The sequence below is a fragment of the Cheilinus undulatus genome, linkage group 4, assembly GCF_018320785.1.
Source record: "Cheilinus undulatus linkage group 4, ASM1832078v1, whole genome shotgun sequence".
In the NCBI taxonomy this organism is placed as follows: domain Eukaryota; kingdom Metazoa; phylum Chordata; class Actinopteri; order Labriformes; family Labridae; genus Cheilinus; species Cheilinus undulatus.
The window spans coordinates 51,989,129-52,010,096 of record NC_054868.1 but is presented as its reverse complement, the minus strand read 5'-3'; the positions used below and the strand labels follow the sequence as shown (position 1 = coordinate 52,010,096).

Here is a 20,968-nt window from a genome sequence, read left to right as displayed (position 1 = left end):
TTTTGGTGTTTTTATGTCCTTTTGATTTTTAGCGTACTCTGTAGCACTTTGAGATTTTCCTTAATGAAAAGTGCATTATAAATAAAATGTATTATTATTATTATTATTATTATTATTATTATTATTATTATTGATGAACTGAACGGAGGTAGCTGGGGTGGAGGAGGGTTAACACTGAAACAACAGACTGACTGTGAAAGAGAGAATGACAGATTCAGAATATGACAGGTGCTTGGTGATTGGTCAAAGGAGGTTGTGGCGGATTCTAATTGGCTGAGGGAATGAACACCAATAATCATTTTCTGGTGTTTTCATGTGAAGGAAAAAGTTATTCTGTATACACTAAAAATTACTGTGCTAGGATAAAACAATCATGAATACAGGCAGGTGCGTGCTGGTTTTTATGCTGTAAAAAGCATTTTATTTCAGTAAACCAACATCCTCTTTGGATGAATGAAGCTGCAACAATAATACATTATTTCAAACTTGGCTCCATGTTCCTCTCTCTTCCTGATCTCTGCCTGTGCATCCACTCTCCCTCCACTCCTCGGTCACCCTGCTCTGTGGCCTCCTTGCCTTTCTGCAGAGAATATGTATGTTTATAACAAAGGTGGTCTTCTTTTATTGGTTTTGAGCCAAACACTGATCCCAGTTGTGTTAACCACTCCCATCTGTAATCCATACCCTTTTCATTTTCCCTCTCATGAAGCTGAAAAAGCATGAATGCATTCTGTATGTATGCGAGTACATGAAGCATGTAGCTGTTGTTCACATGGGAAGGATATTCTGTCTCCTCTGTGGGTCGATGAGTGATTATGGCTTCACAGGAGTATTGACTGGAGGTGAATCACTTTCACAACCATGGAGACTCCTTCAGGGGTGGGGAGGTTACACAGGAAGTCGATGGTTTGTTTTGGAAAGCGTGCAGATGTCCCCAGGTGTGATTTACAGTGGAGAGGTAAAGTACATCCCACAGTGAGATCCACATCCTCCCTCCTTGACTCCGTTCGCTTCCTGAAATGACTCCCCGGTGTTAACGCTCTCCTCTCTGATTGCTGCCATTTACACTGAGAAATAGACCTTTATTTATCTCAGCTTCCTCCCTCTCTCTCCTGTTTCTCTCTGTTCTTATTTTCCCTCCTCTTCTTCTGTGGCTGTGGGTTGAAAACACAAACGAATGTCAAGCTCATCTCCGTCTCCAGGTCTCATTTTCTTACATCGCAATGCCAATCTTTTTCGATTTGCCGTCACTGCTGCAAGGCTGACAGAAGGAGGAGGAGAGGAGGGAAAGAACAGGGAAACAGCGGGATAGATGGAAGAAGGAAAACTTAATGGAGAAAAATTAATGGCAGTCACGCTGCAATGTTTAAAAAATAAAAGATAAGAATAAAACAAAATGAAAGAGGAGGAAATTATAGGAGACATTCAGCTGAGAAAAATGAAAGGAAACAAGAATTTGTTCTGTAATCATGGGCTGATTTTACAAATCACCCCAGAGAAACATTTCCTCTTTGAAAAATATCACCTCAACTTTTTATATTGCAGGCATAAAAATCTCAACATTACATCTGCTTGAGAAATGGCAGCAAGGCTGCAGATTGAGGAGAGAAAATCTGAGCTGGCTGGTTGGAAAAAGACCAAACAATCAATATTAGAGAAAAGAAAACCAGAGACAAGAGGGAAGGAAAGTATCAGAGCGTTTAGGAGGAGCAGAGGGTTTCTGAGACGGTAAGAAGACGACTTTTGATGTCAGAATTAACAGATTGTTGACATCTGAATGCTCATTAGAGATTTTTTGAGCTGGATTTTTAAGTGGGAGACAGATTTCTCCAGATTTTCTGAATATTTTGATGATATTATGGACTGTAGATGGTGGAATACTCAAAGTCTTCTCAATTTTACGCTGAGGAACATTTTGCTTTTTGTAGGGACACAGTTTTTCTCAGATTGGTAACTCTCTGCCCATCTTTACTCCTGACAGACTCTACCTCTCTAAAATGCACTTTAAATACCCAGTTATGTTACTATAAACCAGTGTTTCTCAACCAAAGAGCAGCATTGTTAAAAAATACATTACAACAGCCACAATCCAAGGGGTGAAGAGTGGCAAAAAAGGGTTAAAGTGGCAATAGAAATAAGTTAAAGGTGGCAAAAACAGTCAAAAGTGACAAAAAAGTGGCAAAAATGTGGGAAAAGGTGAAAATAGGCCTTAAATGATAAAAAATGGTCAAAAAGCACCAAAAACATAGTAAAATATGGGTAAAAACTGACTAAAGTGGGCAAAAAGATGAAAAAAAATTGAGAAAAATTAGAAAAAAGCAGCAAAGAGTAGCAAAAAATGTGAAAAATGGCATTTAATGGCAAAAGCCTGCTCAAGAGGGTGAAAAATGGCAAAAAAAAAGCTGAAAAAAAATGCAAATAGTGAAAAGAAAGATCTAAAGTGGTTAAAAACAGCTGAAATGTAGCAGAAAGAAGTGGCAAAAATGTGCGAAAAGCAGCAAAAATTGAATGAAAGTGGCAAAAAGGGGCCAAAAATGGCCAAGACAGGCAAAAGAAATAAACAGATGAAAACAATGGTTGGCAAACTAAACAATGTGATTTGCCGTGGATTTTTTTTTTTTTGGTCAAAGTTTCCTTTTTTAAGGTTTTCTGTTGGAAAAATATTCTAAATTAAGAGATAATTCATGCATTTAAATATAAAGCTCCATCTGACTGGAATAAGCTTCCTGATTCATTAAGATCAATTACATCTTTTCCAATTTTTAAGTCTTATTTATTTACTCGTCTACAAATTCCTTGCTCTTGTCTATGATTTTGTCCTTTATGTTGTTATCATTAATTTTTAAACAGTTACTTTGCTGTTTCAATTTTACCCATCTAGGACTAAATATCACATGTAAGTATATGTATATATAACTCCTTTTTTACAGATTTATGTGTGTGACCACAGACTGTATTTTACTCTTTGCTATGTAGGACTGAAACTGTTTGATGGGGGACTGACTTAGCATTTGAGAGCATAGTTTAGGTGCATGAGTGTGTTTGTGTGTGTATTCTGTACTTTATGTTGTTTTGTTGTGCATTGTATTATTTGTACTGTATATATATCTGTAAGGACCCCCTTGAAAATGAGATGGTCCATCTCAAGGGTCTATCCTTCTAAATAAATAAATAAATAAATAAATAAATAAAGATAAAAGAGCCAAAAATGATCACTTAAGAGCCACAAGTTGAGTATCATTGCTATAAACCCAATCAGTTTCAAAATATTCCTCAAGCTGTTTTTTTTTTTTTATCAGTACCACTGACTTTTCCAGGCTTTTGTTGCCCCGTCTGTACACTTATGAGATGTACTGCTGCCATCAAACTCAGAATGAGCTAATATTTATCATAAAATGGTAAAACGTTTTGGTTTTGACATTTGTTATGTTGATGTTCTATTGTGAATAAAATATGAGGATAATTGTTGCATTCTGAATTTACATTTTACGTAGCGTCCCAACCTTTTTGGAAATTTGAATTGTATGTTGGGAATAAATAAAGGTTTTCTTGCCAGTCAAATAATCTTCACTTTGTCACGCCACAGAGTCAAGCTCTTCCCCGATCAGCTGATCTAATGCAAGCCCTCATCAGCTGACGGCCAGGCTATTGGCCAGTCGCTCTCATGCTGTCATTTAAACTACTCCAGCCTGGCCACTCTCTCTGCAAGCTGCTCTTGCAACCCTCCTCCACCCCAGCTCCTCTTTTATTCTGCTTCTGACTGACTGTCATACACCTCACCTTGTAGATATTAATGTGGTCCCAACATCCTTATTTATTTCCGTATGCAGCCCTCAGTAAAAAAAAGTTTGGACACCCCTGGCTTTGGAGGACGGTTTTGAACATAATCCTCATCTAGGGGATGGGATTTCTTTTTTAAAAACAACATCTGAGTGGTTTATATGTGATTAATCCCTGTGTTTTTGGTTTATTCTTCAGAGGGAAGTGCAGTTCTGGTTCGCTACAGGAGGAGCAGGTTTCTGTCTCAGTCGCCGGCTGGCGGAGAAGATGGCTCCATGGGCCAGGTATTCACAATCACATAATCAAGCATGTCCGTGTCTTTTTTTGTTTTCTCATTTTTGTCTCACATCGGATACACCACAGGGTGTACCAGCTGTCACGGGTGGATCTAAATAATACCAGAACACTCAAACTGTAAGCTTCATTACTGCCAGGTACTGAAAGAGGAAGGCCTAGAATTATGAATTTAGGACTTTATTTTGCTTTTTCCCATAGACCAAACCTGCACTGAACCATGATCCCAAAACCGAGGTGCAAACCTGTTAACTTTTTACCAAACGTCCCAATTACTTTGTGATAGTGGTGTTCTTAGGACAGTAATTTAAAATCCTGTTGGATACAAATAATAGCATTGAGTTAACTAGTTTTAGCTTAGCACTGCTTGAATGGCTGGCTTTAATCCTCTTTAAGTGAGAAACATCCACATTCTTCAGTTATATTTGAGTATAACCTTACACATCCTACTAAATAATTGATCTCCATATTCTAGATCAGGGGTGTCAAACTCAATCACAGCAGGGGCAAACTGGTGCAAACTGTCATTTGCACCAGTAAAAAAATGGGGAAAACTAACTGAGCACTGATGATAAATGGTTTTCAGATTTAAAAAAGTCAAAATTACAAGTTTAACAGCTCAAATTCCGAGATGAAAGTCAAACTGATTAGTTCAAAAGGTCAAAACACAAAATTCAGAGTAGAAATATTGATTTTAAAGGGCAAATATATGAGATAGAACGTCAAAGTTGGGAGTTTTAAGAATGGAAATATTAAACAAAACTCAAAATCATGAGTTTAAAAAGTAAAAACATGAGTTAGAATGTTGAATTGTGAGTCTTAAAGGCCAGAATGTGGGATTAAAAGTCAAAGTTAGGAGTTGAAAAAGTCAAAAGGTGAGCTCAGTTTTGAAACAGTGAGTTGAAAAGTTCAAAAGATGACTTTAAATTCACAACTGTGAATTTAAAAGGTTGAATTTTGATATAAAAAGTCAAAATCGTGAATTCCAAAGGTCAAAATATGAAATAAAAACTCAAACAATAAATTTGATTGTGAGATGCAAAATTGAAAATATCAAATGAAAAGAGTTTCTTTTCCACATTACTGACTTTTACTCTAAATATTTTTACTTTTCACCTTTCAAAGGTTTAGTTTACATTTTTATACTATAGTAAATCTGCAGACCTCATACCAGCGAGCCAGTTACAATAGAAATATGATATGATCTTTCAGTCCGGGTACAACAGTACCACAGCTGGATTTGGCCCCTGTTCTAGATCAAAACAGTTCCTATGAGATGCTATCAGTCCTAGCAGTTCACTGTTGTTTATATCAAATTAAAACGCTTTGTGGCTGCATGGCAGTAGCCATTCACTTGCTGTGCTACAGTTTAGACTGAGTTTTTGACAAGGATTGTTGGTCTGAGCTGTTAAAAGTTTTAGGAAAGGTTTACAGAAGAGTAATTCTGGTCCTGATTGCAGCAGAACCAGTTGTTGAACCGTTTAGCCAGCTAATTTGTGAATACTTGTTTTGTAATGCACGTCACAGGTGCAGCAAATGCATCATTTAGATTCATCTGATTAAAACTGAAAGCTTACTTTGTTGTTGTGAACTTATGTTTTATCAGAAATCAACAATCATTTGAATGTTAACACTTTTTAAATCCCTTTAACCTGAAAAAGTGTACTTATTGTTTCCTTGAATGGCTCTACTTCACCTCAGATGACCTTTTAAAGACTGACTTTTCCTATTTTAAACCAAGGATTGTGTTTTCGGGGTTCAAAGTTTAATGAAAGTTTCTCAGCAATTCAGCTGAGACTATAAAACAACAGTACAACACTTTATGAGACTGCAAACAATAGATCTTGTTGACACAGTGTAGTGTTTTCTTGTAACTCCTTCATTTGAGACGTGAAAGCCTGAGAAGCAAACCTCCAGCTCTGAAATAAGTCAGTTTACCCGTCATATCTTTATTACTTTTCAGTTGTTTCCTGCCTGGTTTCTGTGTGCACCAACTTTTCTAAGCAGCCTCTCTGTCTTTGGCTGCCTTATACAGCAGAATAACTTTGACCAAGTAAGAAATAAAGCTGAGTAGAGTCCACAGTGATGAATCACTGATCTAAAGTAAGTTTAAAGTCTCTGCAAGTTTGTATTTATACTGCTATCAAACCACTGAGACTAATGTTCACCCTGGGCAAGAAGGTAGAAAATCAATCTAAAAGTTGATGGAGTCTTTTGGGAAAGGTCAGCAGAAAAGTCCATGCAATACCTGGTTAATGGAGCAAAACATGCAAAGTCTACTTTACCGTGCATTTAGGGTAAAGTAGAACGTTTTTAAGGAGTTATATTTGGGGAACTCTGACTTAAAAGCTGGAGACTAACATCTCTGATGATGAGATGTTTGCATTTACAGTTGAACAGGTGTACCTAATAAAGTGGTTGCTGAGCGTATATTTAATGCATCTACATTAGATTAAGTCTGCACTATTTGAGGTATGTTTGGGGTTAATTTCTGTGTATTTTAGTGGCTCACGGTTCGAGCAGACGTCAGCAAAGATCCGTCTCCCTGATGACTGTACGGTGGGCTTCATCGTGGAGAAGAGGCTCGGCATCTCTATGGTCCACTGTCCGTTATTCCACTCCCACTTGGAAAACCTGCTGCTCATCAGCCACAGAAGCATACCTCAGCAGGTAGAGAGCTGCACACAAACTCAAGAAAAGCTTTAAAATAAACATCCGTCCTTTTAATGTGCATGTTTTATTTGCTGCAGGTGACTCTGAGTTATGGGATGTTTGAGAACAAGATGAACAGCATCGAGGTGAAAGGAAGCTTCTCTAAAGAGGATGACCCCTCCAGGTTTGTCCGTCCATCAAATCACTCACGTGTCAGGAGTTTTCAACCACTTTTCTGTGCTTTTAAGTTTGGAGTGCATGTTTGGACCTTCTTAGATTTAGTGTTTAACTGTTTATTGATTAAAAAATACAATTTCCCCTACTGTTAAGGTCAGAAATAACCCTATCGCTGACGATAAGATCTGCTGGCAGCTCTTAAAAGAAAAGGCAAATTCTGACCTCGTTTAGACGTTGAATTAACATGCATTTATATCCTTTTTTGGCAATCAGATACCAAGTGGTAATCCTGGATGAACCTCACTGCATGCTGCAAAGAGTTAGCTAGACTGTATCTTAAGTCAACTCAGGACACTTGTGCGCTACTGAAAAAGATATAACCTTAATATGGGCCAATACAAGTCAACCATGTAGACCAATGGGCAGCAAAAAGCCACCTTTACCATGGCAACAAGGAGACATTCTTACCTACCCCACCATCACACCCCAAATAGCATCTCCTTCAGTAGACCCCAGCTCTAAATATGCAGGCTCCAGGTAGAGACTGTGCTAATACTACCAACCAGAGCACGACTCATTGCTGCAGCTACAAAAGGAAGGTTATTCCTGGTGCTGACGTTACAGATAAAACTGCAAAGAACACAAGAAAGACAGAGATGGGAGTTGAGAGTAACCTGACATGCAAGATGGATGTGTTTCACACGTCCATCAAATTCATGACAGGCCAATCACCAACAAGAGACATTGACATGCACAGCTCCAATGCTAACCTAAGCTATACAAGCTAACACTGCCGTAGTTATTTAACAACAGAGTTTATCGGTGGCCAAAAACACCTTCTCTGCAAGGAGGAGCTTTCAGTGTGGCTCTTTGCTCTTACTCTTTCAAAAGAAATGCAAGTTCTTGCAAAACTGCCTCTAGCTACATGTGAGCTAACAGCTACACTGGGTGCAGCCATTGCTATTGGCTCACTGTACTATGTAACCTCTTTTGTAGTCTCCTCGAATGACACTGATTGGTCAGATGGCGTTGATTAGAGCTTTTCAATGGATGGATTTGCCAGATGACAGTCTGGTAAATCCATCTGCTTTGCAAGATTACTGTATTGAAGCTAGCATTAGCAATAAATCAGGTTTCTGAAGTGTATGGGACAGTGTCATCTGCATAAAGTTGAACATGATGGTTAACCTAACGGATAGGAGAAGAAGCCCTTATACTGAGCCCTGAGGCACGACTCCCTGTTACAAATATGGGTTATTTCCACGCAATAGCATGCATTGTTTCTGGTTGTGTAGATATGAACTGAACCATTATACTGTGGTACAAATGAAACCCATAGCTTATACTTTGTCTTAAAGTAAATAGTGTTCAACAGAATTAAAGTACCTAGTTAAATTGAGAAAGATTAAAGTCAAAGACTGATCAGCAAGATCAGCAAGAAAAGGATTGTGAAAATAGAACATACTGGGTGCTCAAAGTCTTTCTCTTTCTTCCTTTTTTACTATAAATGCAGACCCCCACCACCTGCTGGGCAGTTGCTCCTGCAGAATGCACATTATTTGAAATGCAGAAGAGCTGGTTAAGGGGTTTTGGCATGATGGGAGGGCCATTAAAACCCTCAGGATTCAGCAGAACAGAATCGTCTCAGCTCATTTCTGTTTTATAAGACAGAGAAGAGGAGCTGTGGTTTTCTCTCGCTGGATTAAAGTGATGGCGAGGACAGAAAAATCCTTTCTTGTGCACTAAAATTAGCTGCATCTTAAATGTCTAAATGTGAAGAATAAACACTCAAAACTTGTAATCAAGGAATCAAATATTTAGCAGAAGTGCATCCTATTAATATTTCAGCCTCTGAACTTCCTCAGTTTTACTCCCCGGCTGATCCGCGCTGAAGACGTGACACCTCCGCCGCTCTGGTTCATCTTGTTCTCCGTTCAGTCAGAGATAAAAGCAATTTGATGTAACACCACAGAACAACACATGTGTTTGTCTTTCTCAGTCCTCTACAGCACTGCCGATGCTCCTCGGTGAACTCTCTCCATTTGTTTCTGTCCGCTGGTGTCGCAAGGAGTTACGTACAACAGAGCTGCAGCTCAACACACAGGATTTTGTGCTTTAAATAGCTTTATTGTTTTTCCTTTATGCAAATTTTTGCAAAAATTTGTAGTTTTTCAATAGAAATCAGACCACAGTTGTTGCATCATGAAATTTTGAGATATGTTTCAGCAATAGAATAAAAAAAGCTGCAAAATGAAAGTGCAATCAATAACTTATGACAATAACATATAACATATTCCTTCATTTCGTGATGATGGATTTAACTGAACCCTGGAAGATGTTAAGGTCTTTGGAAATGTTTTTTTTTTTAGTTGCTTGGAGTGTTCTTTTGTCCTCATGGTGTAATGGTAGCCAGGAACACTGATTAACCAGTGAGTGGACTTTCCAGACACAGGTGTCGTTATACTTCAATCACTGAGACACATTCACCTAACCCAGGTGATCCCCATTTGACTAGTTTTGAGACTACTAACACCTATTGGCTGGACTCCTGTTGAATAAGGTCAGTCACTTTAAAAAGCCCGACCAAGATTGATTTATAAAATCAATAAAAGGGTATAAAATCCAAGTTGGTGAATAATTTTAAAGACATGGCACTGACTGGCTCAAAGTGAGAGCCAAGAACACGTGGAACTGTGTTATTGCTTCTAATTCTTTGAGTTTGAGAAGTAAACATTTGTCTGCTGAGGTTGAAAAAGTCAACATGTAATAAATAAGAAAAGCAATAAATGATTTAAAATTAAACCTAGACGGCAATATCAGCCACTGTGGTCAAATCAAAGCAAACAATTCATCATCAAAAGTGGAATGAAGTTTACACTGAATTTATTTTACTCTCTTCTAACTTTCCAACAACTACTTCACTAATAAATATGCCGAGTGTGTCCTGGAAGCAGCACATAATCGTTATTTATCAAAACTAAACTTAAAACATCAGGCAGAACATCTACAGCGAGATAAAGCAGCCTCCAAATCATTTCACTTCATCAGGGTGAACTTTTCTGCAAATTTTGAGGGAAATCTGTCCCAATCTTACAGAAATATTGTGTTTAGTCCTAGCATACACACAAGAACCAAAATAGTTGGTACCCTTCCGTTGAAGAAAAACTGCAATGGTCACTGAAATAACTTAAAACTTGTTAACAAAAATCTGACGTTGCTTTTGAATTTTGCTTCAACAGTATCATTTTAGAAAACAAACTAATAAAACTGGCCTGGACTAAATTGATGGTTCCCCTAGAAAAGATGTGAAATAATGTGACAACAGTTCAAACTTGTAACCAGTCAGTCTGCCTATTTAAAGGGTGAAAGTAGTCACTGTGCTGTTTGATACCACACTGAACATGAAGCACAGAAATCTAAGGAGACAGTTGTCCCGGGAGATTCGAGACAATCAAAGACCAGCATGATAAAGGTCAAAGCTATAAGACCATCTCCAAGCAGCTCGATGTTCCTGTGACTACAGCTGACTGTCATGGTTTTGGTTTTTGTTGTGGTAGGTTTTGTGATTCTTAAGTTTCCCGAGCTCTGTGTCTTTGTTTCCACCTCCTGCGTTCCCTGGTCCTTGTGTGTTTCCCAGTTTAGTTTAAAGTTGTGTTATTTTGTTCATTCCCTCTGTGTTACTGTTTTCTTTACCCCAGTTAACTCTTCTGTTTCCTATTCTATTTTGTAGTGTCCCCCTCCTTGTGTGGGATTTCTGCCTCTCTTCTTGGCCTTGAGTTTTTTCCCTCCACCTTGATTGGCCTCACCTGTCTCCCTGTGTCTTACCACTCCCTGTTTTTTTAGTTTCTGTGTTTCTGTGTCTTTGCCGGTTCGTTGTGAGTCCCTAGGTTGTGATAGCTCTCTCCGTGTATCTCCGGTCTATGTCTCCAGTGTTACCTCTTGTTTTTTGGTGAGCTTTCGGTTTTAGTTTTAGCCTTGTCTTGCATTTGATTTTGTAAGGAGTTTTTTTTTTTTTTAATTTTTGCCGTTTTAATTTATTAGAGACTTTGTGCCTTTGCATTTGGGTCCTCTTTTTGTGTAATGTTTACTAAACCATCACAGCTGACCATATTTTTCAGAGATAGCTTCTGGGAGAATGTCCTTTAGACAGGTGAGACAAACCTGGAGCATTTTGGCGAGTCACATCAGCTCTATGTTCACAGACGCAAAGAAAAGAAGACTGTAGCTACGGTGAAACATGGAGGAGGCTAGGTTATGGTCTGTGGCTGCTTTGCTGCAGCTGGCACCGGGTGTCTTGAATCTGCACAGGGTACGATGAAATCTCAAGACTTTCCAGGCATTCTGAAGGGAAATGTGCTGCCCAGTGCCAGAAAGCTTCGTCGCAGTTGCAGGTCATGGGTCCTCCAACAGGATGATGAGCCTACAGAGCTAAAAAGAGCCAAGAACGGCTAAGAATCAAACATCCTACTATTCTGAAGTGGCCTTCTATGAAACATGCAGTCTGGAGAAGGCACCCTTCAAACCTGACACAACTGGAGTATTTTGATCATGAGGAGTTGGCCAAAATACCTGGGACAGAAGTCTCACTGCTTGCAGTGATTCCCTCAAAATATTGAGTTAAGGGGACCATCATTTCTGTCCAGGCCAGTTTCATTAGTTTGATTTTTAAAATGATTCTGCTGAAGCACAATTCAAAAACAATGTCTGATTTTTATTAGTTAATTTTTAGTAATTTTTTTATTAGTAGTTTTGCCAATTTCAAGTTATTTCAGTGGCCATTGTGGGTTTTTCTTTTTTTAATAGAAGGGTACTGACAATTTTGTCCCACAACTGACAGCATAATGCATTCCGCCTCGACTGGCTTCATTTCTGAGGCATAATAATAAAGATTTCAGCTCGCAGTATAAAGTTTATGACATCTAAAAGTCATCTTAAACTTTATCTAGTCTTTATATTTCTGTAAAAGTTGGAGTCAAAACATTTTCTCCTTGCTGGAGGTAGAAAACTATGAAAGAAGCATAAATTATGACGTGTTATTAAACGTATGAAATCTTCATTAGATGATACTGCCGTGCTATTTTTAGCTGCTTAAGCTTTCCTTTTTTAGAAGCAGCAGATCATCAGTATCGGGGCTGTCGCAGTCTCTACAGGCGGCTGATAGAGGACAAAACAAAGTCACTGATAACTTAATGTCCCCTCTGATACAAGTGGCAGACTTTTAGATCAGCTTTTACTCCTCTCCACTCAGCAGCAAAGCTTTGCTAGGGTTAATATAATTTAATTCTGATGTACTTTTATCTTTATATGTCAACTGTCTGACTGACGGTGGAGCTTTTCTGTCATAATGAAGAGTGCTGAGTGTGGGTAATGACTTTTATATTTCAGATATCTCGGCAATGAAACGATTCAATAACTATAAAGGCACTTTACTGTTAAATAAAGTTAGCCTCATTTATGTCTAACTAATGATGACGTCCTTGGCTCCTCTCTCTCTTTCATCGTGTCTCTGTCACTTCAAAATAAAAGGAAAGAAAGCAGTTTTGAAAACAAAGCACTGCTCTGAATTATTAATGGTCTCTTCTGTCATCCACAGGTTTAAGACTGTACACTGCATGCTGTATCCTTTCACCAGCTGGTGTCCTTGAACTCATCATACAGAGACGGCAACTTCCACACAAACATGGACTGTGACCAGACTGGTAATCCTGCAGGAGGAGGAGCGAGCCGTGGATATAAGGGATAGACTATTATCTTTCAGTTTTTACACTCTCATGCTACACACATGTGGGATGACATACATGCACTTTTGGAGGGAGGTCAGCGATGGTACAGCCCCTCTGAAAACATTCAAGCCATGCAGCCTGGACTGCTCTGCTCCATCCAGCATGGCAATATGAGCAACAAATGTTTGTTCTGATAAATAAATACACCTGGAGCACATTTTTTACTGATGGATTCCTCAAAATAGGTGATGCACGATGCTCCTTTGCTGTGTGAAGCCAAGTACCTCTCCTGCAACCAGACCAATACCCAGGCTTGGTCTGACCAGGACTTGAATGGAAGATCCTATTTCCCTGGACATTCACTGAATGCAAAGCAAACTGTTGGACGTGATTTGAACAGGAGGATCTGACAGTAAAGAGATGATTTGGAAAACAGAGGATGGATTTGTGCAGTCTTTGAATTGAACTGTCCAGTAGGCAGTGGCAACATGGATGCCAAAAAGTCACTTGCATGGATTTCGCCTTGAAATTTCCAACTTTATGTTATGTTTTTGTGTCTGAGCACCATGTAGGACAAGAAACAACAGGATGATAAAAGGGACATTCTAGATCAGTGGCTCTCAGCTTGACTAGCCCAGGATCCACCCCCACATATGTGATGACAAATCATAATAAAATAACTAAATTTAGAAAAACAACTGCTCAAATATATATAATAAAGGATGGTACTAATCTTGCAAGGTTGACTAATTGTCCACAATCACCACTGATTGGTTTCCTGTGGTCTGGTCTTTGGGAATACTCTGGAATCTCCCAGGAGGAGCAGGAAAATGTTGCTGGGTCGACTCGCTTAGCCTAAGTGTATGAAAATGGGTGGTTTTGAATGGATTATCCTCCATGTGGATGAAGGTTATGTGCTCTAAATTCACACTTGGATATGTCAGGATTCTCCTGCTGTTTGCAGGGCAATACTTTAGATTTACATCAACAAAATTGTCTCGAGTTTGAGGTTAAGATGATTGAAAATACACAAAATCTGATGTTAGAGTTTCTGGATTTATTTATTTATTATCTTTTTAATGCTCTCTGGTCTTTAGAGTGTGGGACAACATCCTTTACCTTCAAAGGCTGCACACAGCGAGCTCTCCTGACCTCCTTATCCAAACTTCCCTCCCTCCTTTTCTCTCTGCTCCCTCCCCTCCATCTGCTTCTGTTTACCCAGTCCTTCCACTCGCTCCTCCAAGGCCACGGCTGAGAGCAAAATAAACGATTCCATTTAAATATCATTTTTTTAAAACGGAAAATTCAAAGATAAAACGCTGAAAGCATCGACAAGCTCTGCACTGACGCACTTGATGTGTGGCCTCCGCCGGACGGATCAGGTTCAAAAGCAGAATGTCACAATGACACGTAGCAGTCTGATGTGAGAGCGGAGACGGAGGCGAGGCCGTGTATGCTGGGAGGACGGCGTGCTGCCTGCAGGTAGCTTGTTTGCTGTGAATAAAGACGTGATGAATACAGATGTGCTGAAGAATGCATGAAGGCCTGACCCGGTGTGCAAGGGATGGGAAAGAATGAAAACATGCAGGAATGACGGTGTGTGGGTCTGATGTGTGTGTGTGTACAGGAAGTCAGGATTCATCATGAGAAGAGCATGACACGGGCGTCTGAACGTGAGCTGAAAGGAAACGGGATGGAAAGCAGTTTTTAAGGAGTGAGTGAGCTGAAGTGCTTCTACCTTTTCAAGATGGCTAAGGATAAGACATGTCCACTCCATCTTTGTGTTCCCTCTAGACCACAACATTCAGTCTTTGCTGCTTTTTAGATTTGATTACTACCCACAACACCATAACCATCCAAAGCAGACTTACCACACTCTATCTGAGTGTGCAACAATGACAGAAGCTCCTGTAGGGCAGAGGCTCTTAACTGGTGCAGCCATGGGACCAGTTCCTTAATGAGAGCATCTTATACAGTTGCAAGAAAAAGTATGTGAACCCTTTGGATTTAATGACTGGTTGACCCTCCTTTGGCAGTAATAACCTCAACCAAATGTTTCCTGTAGTTGCAGATCAGACCTGCACAACGGTCAGGAGGAATTTTGGACCATTCTTCTTTACAAAACTGTTTCAGTTCAGCAATATTCTTGGGATGTCTGGTGTGAATCGCTCTCTTGAGGTCATGCCACAGCATCTCAATGGGGTTGAGGTCAGGACTCTGACTGGGCCACTCCAGAAGGCGTATTTTCTTCTGTTGAAGCCATTCTGTTGTTGATTTACTTCTATGCTTTGGGTCGTTGGCCTGTTGCATCACCCATCCACTGTTGAACTTCAGTTGGCAGGCAGATGGTTTTAACCCGTTAGGCGCCAGAGTTTTTTAAAGAAAATATTCAATTTTGATATCAAGATTTCAAAAGGCTATAGCTTGAAAGTGGTTAGAGATAAAGGCATACTGTAAATGAGAAAAATCTTCAGTGTGACCCAAAGTTTGTGGTGGGAGTAAATTCACTCATCTAATTTGCATATTCTGACGTCACCAGGTGGCCTCCACCGCCACTGCTTCTACCACGTCTGCCCCTACCCCCGCAGTGTTTTTTTTATTCCCGCTACCTCCGTCAATATTCATGTTTTGACCACCCCTGCAACCCCCACCACGTCCCCACCCCAGCTACTGTGAGGAAAAGCAACGGCTTCGGTATGTGATGCTTGTGGACTCTCATGACGCACAGAGTTCGTGTGGCTCCGACGTCTCGGTCTCACTGGACAACTGAATGTTGTCGTCACAGGGGTGAATATTCCACTAATCCTCCTGAAATTGTGAGTATTCTGGCTAAAATTCGCTCTCTTTTTCTCTTTTACACTCTGACTACAACCACTTCTACCTCTTCCGCGTCTCCTTGACCAGGGTCGGGTCTTCAGACTCTCTCTCTCCAAAACTTTGAATGGAAAGACGCCCACATATGCTGCTGGCATTGAAGTTACTCATGTCCGCCATCTCCTGGTGTAAAGTAGTAACAACATTAGGCACCACATTTGCTGCTACAGCCCATTTTAATCAGCAATATTGCCTGTCGCAATTTTGCGACTTTGATGCGAGAGTTTTCCTGCAAAATGTCTTGATAAACTTGGGAATTCATTTTTCGGTCAATGACAGCAATCCGTCCAGGCCCTGAGGCAGCAAAGCAGCCCCAAACCATGAAGGCCCCTCCACCATATTTCACAGTTGGGATGAGGTTTTGATGTTGGTGTGCTGTGCCTTTTTTTCTCCACACATAGCGTTGTGTTTTCCTTCCAAACAACTCAGTTTTGGTTTCATCTCTCCACAGAATATTTTGCCAGTAGTGCTGTGGAACATCCAAGTGCTCTTTCACAAACTTCAAATGTGCAGCAATGTTTTTTTTTTGGACAGCAGTGGCTTCCTCCGTGGTGTCCTCCCATGAACTCCATTCTTGTTTAATGTTTTACTTCTTGTAGATTTGTCAACACAAATGTTAGCATGTGCCAGAGATTTCTGTAAGTCTTTAGCTGACACTCTAGGATTCTTCTTCACCTCACTGAGCATTCTGCGCTGTGCTCTTGCAGTCATCTTTACAGGACAACCACGCCTAGGGAGAGTGGCAACAGTGCTGAACCTTCTCCATTTGTAGACAGTCTGTCTTACCATGGACACATGAACATCAAGGCTTTTAGAGATACTTTTGTAACCCTTTCCAGCTTCATGCAAGTCCACAATTCTTTATCGTAGGCCTTCTGAGAGCTCTTTTGTGCGAGGCATGGTTCACATCAGGCAATGCTTCTCTAGAACAGCAAACTCAAAACTGGTGTGTTTTTTATAGGGCAGGGCAGCTTTAACCAACACATCCAGTCTCATCACATTGATTGGACTCCAGGTTGGCTGACTCCTGGCTCCAATTATCTCTTGAAGAAGTCATTAGCCTAGGGGTTCACATACTTTTTCCACCCTGCACTGTGAATGTTTACATGTTTTGTTCAATAAAAACATGAAAACATATCATTTGTTGTGCAGTATTAGTTTAAGCAGACTGTGTTTGTCTATTGTTGTGACTTAGATGAAGATCAGAACACATTTTATGACCAATTTATGCAGAAATCCAAGAAATCCCAAAGCGTTCACATACTTTTTCTTGCAACTGTATATATCTGTCAGGTTTACCTGATCAAATGTGGTGCTGTAACACATGAAACTGCTGCATTCAGTAGCAGAACTTGATTTAATTTCCAATCTTGGGGCAAGAAACTACAATACCCACAATCCTAGATGGGAATATTGATTTCTCTGATTGGCTGAGCCCACTGTAACGCATAAACATTTCTGTGTCAGGCTGCAGCACTGAATTTAAAAGCTGTTTTTAAACTATAAATAAGTAGAATGGAAAATTGATTATAAATGCTCCACATGTACGACTGTTATGAAAAAATATGGTTTTATCCTCAATCCTACAGTGTCACAGCAGCATCTCTGATTGGTGGAGCCTCCCAGAATCCAGAGACAAAAGCTGGAAATCACTTCAGGAGACTGCAGTAAGATGAAAAGTATGGATTCTTCTGGTTTCAGCCTCCTTTGGTATCGATCTCTTCCCCTCGTTAACAAATCTAGAATGATAAAAGAGGCTGATGGCTCCGTCTTAATTTAAGAGCGTTGTAAATACTGTGGTACGGCTCCACTGGGTCTATGTTCCGGTCTTGGCCTGGTTTTCCTTACAGAAACAGGATTCTAATCTCAAAGAGGCTTACTTTGGTTAAAACAAGAGAGGAAATGAATGCAGTGTCTGCAGCAGGAGAGAGGAGGTAAAACCAGAGAGCATCTGCTGAGAGAGAATACTCTAAAGGTGGAGGTGCACATATGGCTCCACGCTCATTACTGGCTGTTTTAATCCTGTTAGGACTGAACTAATCACATTCAAACACACAAATCTGATTCAAGTGGATCAACTAAAGTGATTGTAATCAGAACAGTTAGAGGGAAAATGAAAGCTTAAAATTGTGGAAGGAAACAGAGCTTCTGTCTGAAGTGTTCATATCTGGTGGGTGTAAAGTCACAAACAACCATGAAACATTAACACCATTTCTCCCATGGATAAAAGGATCTCAGTACAGCTTATGGCCTTTAGATTGACGTCCAGAACTACATGCTTTGTGTGTATTTTGTTGTGTTTGTTTCGTTGTGTTCTGTATTCATTTGTAGGTCTGTGTATGCTCGTCTGGCCATTTATCAGAAAGAGAGAGACTGTTGGATGCTGAAACTATGGTGCCTGGTGTGAAAGCCCCCTTACAGTCAGAGAGAAGAGTCTGGACGTCTGGTGGAGCTCCTTCTTATCGTTAAAGAGGGGGTATTACACTTTTCCGGTTTTTAAAACATGAATATCAAGTCACAATGTTGGATGTCCATACTTCACGTATGCAAATTTTCAAACCGCAAGATAAACGTATGCAGCAGTAATCTTGGAATTAGCGTGTAAACTGATGAAAACGGTTCGTTGAAAAACTCTCTGAGATTCTCCCAGTGTTCTCCCGAGACGAGATTTCGATGGAGCAAACTGATGAGGTCATCACAATAGGATCTCCTGACTGGTTCGTGGTCTGCCCGTGCTGCCAGCAAAGCGGAACAGACCGGCCCCACAAGGCCTTTTAGCATTTAGCATTTAGCAACACAGTAGTTAAACACTTACCAAACAGATACCTCCTGCACTGCTGCTGGTTTTATTCCCCCTCTGTCTCCAAACTATCAGGGTCAGACTCTGGGTCTAACACATCAAAATTTGCCATAATTTATTTGGACCGGTTCATTCAAAGTTTACAAGTACTAGCCTAGCAATATAGCCACATCGGAGGGGACGGACACAAAACATTGAGTCCTGTCACCGGTCAGCCTCCGGAAAATCGGCCAATCAGAGGAAAGCAAGTCTGTGGAGCGGGGGGAGTTAAAGAGACAGCAGCAAAAATGAAGCGTTTCAGACGGAGGTTAAAATAAGGGTTTTTCAGGACGCCAGTGTGAGAAACATGAGGAGTTTTTTGAGCTGTAAACCATGTTAAGCTACCACATGTGTATCAGAGAGATGGTGTAAAGCCTTGAAAAAAGGCATAATACCCCCACTTTAAGAGTCTACTAAAGTAGTTGAGATTTCTCATCAGGATGCCTCCTGGTCGCCTTCCTTTGGAGGTTTTCAGGGCACGTTTAATGACATGGAGGACCCGAGGTAGACTAGGAAGGTTTTTTAAAAAAGTAATATTTGAGTCATCCTGTGCTGCCACCAGGAAAGGATGAGCAGGAGACCTGGATGGGTTTGGACTTTGAAGCATGAGTGGTGTAAATGCTGGAATTATGTTTCCTGAGAAAAATTTCTGACATTTCCTGAAAATTTCATCAAAATCTGTCCATAAGTTTTTTAGTTATGTTGCTAACAAACTAACAAACTAACCCACCCAATCAGATAACCTCCTTGGTGAAGATAAAAATCTGCAAAAAGGGCAAAAATTGGGCAAAATTGGCAATATACAGCAAAAATATGGGCATAAAGAGGAAGAAATTGGCTTACAGTGTAAAAAAGGGCAAAAAGAAGTGGCAAAAATAGATGAAAAGTGGCCAAAAGTAGGTCCAGTATTGGGCCACAGCTAGCAAAAATTGGGCGAAAAGTGGGAAAAATGGTTTCATTTTACAAAAAAAATTGCGAAATTTGTTAAAAGTGGTAAAAAGAATGGAAAGAGTTTAAAACTGGATGCATGCAAATATGAACATCCAAGCCCAGTTCAAGCTTCAAAATAAGATAACTGTTAGCCAGGATACTAGCACCAATGCTACTTAGCCAACACACATGCACTGACATTAATAAATTACAACTGGGAGACTGTGAAGACGATTATGTGGGGTGTCCCGTTAGGTTATAAGTACAATGGGAACAAAGATGGATGCTTCTCCAAAGGTAACCCCCCCACCCTCCTAAATATGGCAGGGGGCTGCAGGTGCAGGCAGCATTTTGCTCGCATGGTTAGAGTTTTCTGTAAAATATAATGAACCCTGTCATGTTTATGAATATTCATCAAGGAAACTGTGTAATCATCCGGACTGCACCTTTAATGACTTGAAGAAGCTGTGACGTACAGAGCGTATGAACGCCTCAGTGATGCACCTGAACCCCCCCTCCCCTCTGTTTGTCCGTGTCCCGTCCACAGTGGGTTTATGACCTCTGCTGTCCATAAACAGGACGAAGTGTGAGAGCAGACGACCAGGTCAGTGTGAGGCAGATGTAACAGCTGTCAGAGGAACGCTCCGTCTCATCTCCTCTGTCCAGCACATTAAGTGGACGCAGCCTTGGGAAGGAAAAGTGATGCAGAAAGAGAGACAGGTGAGACTGAAAGGACAGGGGGAGGCAGGTACATGTGCAGGAAAAAGAAGATTTACATTCAGGAACAGGACTGACAAGCAGGTCTTAGTCAAATATACTGTCTCTGTTAGCTGATTCATGAAATAAAGTCTAATGCCATATGAAAATATTTCTGACAATATTGTAATATGAAAGATTTTAGAGAGTCATTTCTCCAGTGCACAAATCCAGGTGAACTTTTACAGTTCACACAGTTAGAATTTATCATGCCTGCACAGAGCCACGGCCCCGACCGTGTCCAACATCTTTGGGATGAACTGAAGCATCGACTGCCAGCCAGACCTTGGCACAGGATCGTGACTGTTGGACTCCAGCGGTGCTCTCTGCTTGAATCAGAGCAAATCCCTGCAGCCAGCCTCCGAGATCCAGCAGAAAGCCCTCCCTGAAGAGTGAAGGCGTTGTGATAGCATCTGTCACAGTCTGTTTCTCACCCTGCAGACACAACTCTAATTCCCCAGGCCCAATCTTTGCCATTTTCCTTCAACCCTCGAGATGTCCTTGGCCTTTCCTTGCTTGTTATTATCACTAGACTTCCCAAACTAAACCTTCAAACCTAGTCCAACTTTCAGGACTTCTGTCTTTGTCCCAGTACACACACACTGCAGGGAAACTCATTTACTGATGGGAGGGCAAATCACTGCTACAATCAGTGGTGATTCGGCACCCTTGGATGTTCTTCCAGCAGCTTACAAACAACTTTGCAGGCAGCTAAATGGTTAATGTTAAACAGCTGATGCCATGTCATTTGTGCTACGCTTTGCATTTATGCTCCCAAACTTTCATGCCAAGTTATTTTAGTTATTTCTCTCACTCTGGTTCAGTACATGATATTAAAATTTATATTTTCTTTCAAAATGCACCTCGTTTTTATCCGTTAACAGTGAGATCTGTCTCTATGTCAAACTTCATCACAGCAGGGACTGAATTCTGAATTTGGGTC

At 40.4% G+C, this 20,968-nt stretch overlaps 1 protein-coding gene across 1 annotated transcript in view; it reads left to right on the top strand.

Moving 5' to 3' along the window:
- mfng (MFNG O-fucosylpeptide 3-beta-N-acetylglucosaminyltransferase) overlaps positions 1-14,646 on the top strand; it is a 33,950-nt gene extending 19,304 nt beyond the window's left edge. Inside the window, exons 5-8 of the mRNA XM_041784698.1 lie at positions 3,979-4,064; positions 6,579-6,744; positions 6,825-6,910; positions 12,497-14,646. Of these exons, the coding sequence (XP_041640632.1) occupies positions 3,979-4,064; positions 6,579-6,744; positions 6,825-6,910; positions 12,497-12,548 (390 nt within the window). The 3' untranslated portion in view covers positions 12,549-14,646. The remainder of the gene's footprint in view (positions 1-3,978; positions 4,065-6,578; positions 6,745-6,824; positions 6,911-12,496) is intronic.
- The last annotated feature ends 6,322 nt before the right edge of the window (positions 14,647-20,968 follow it).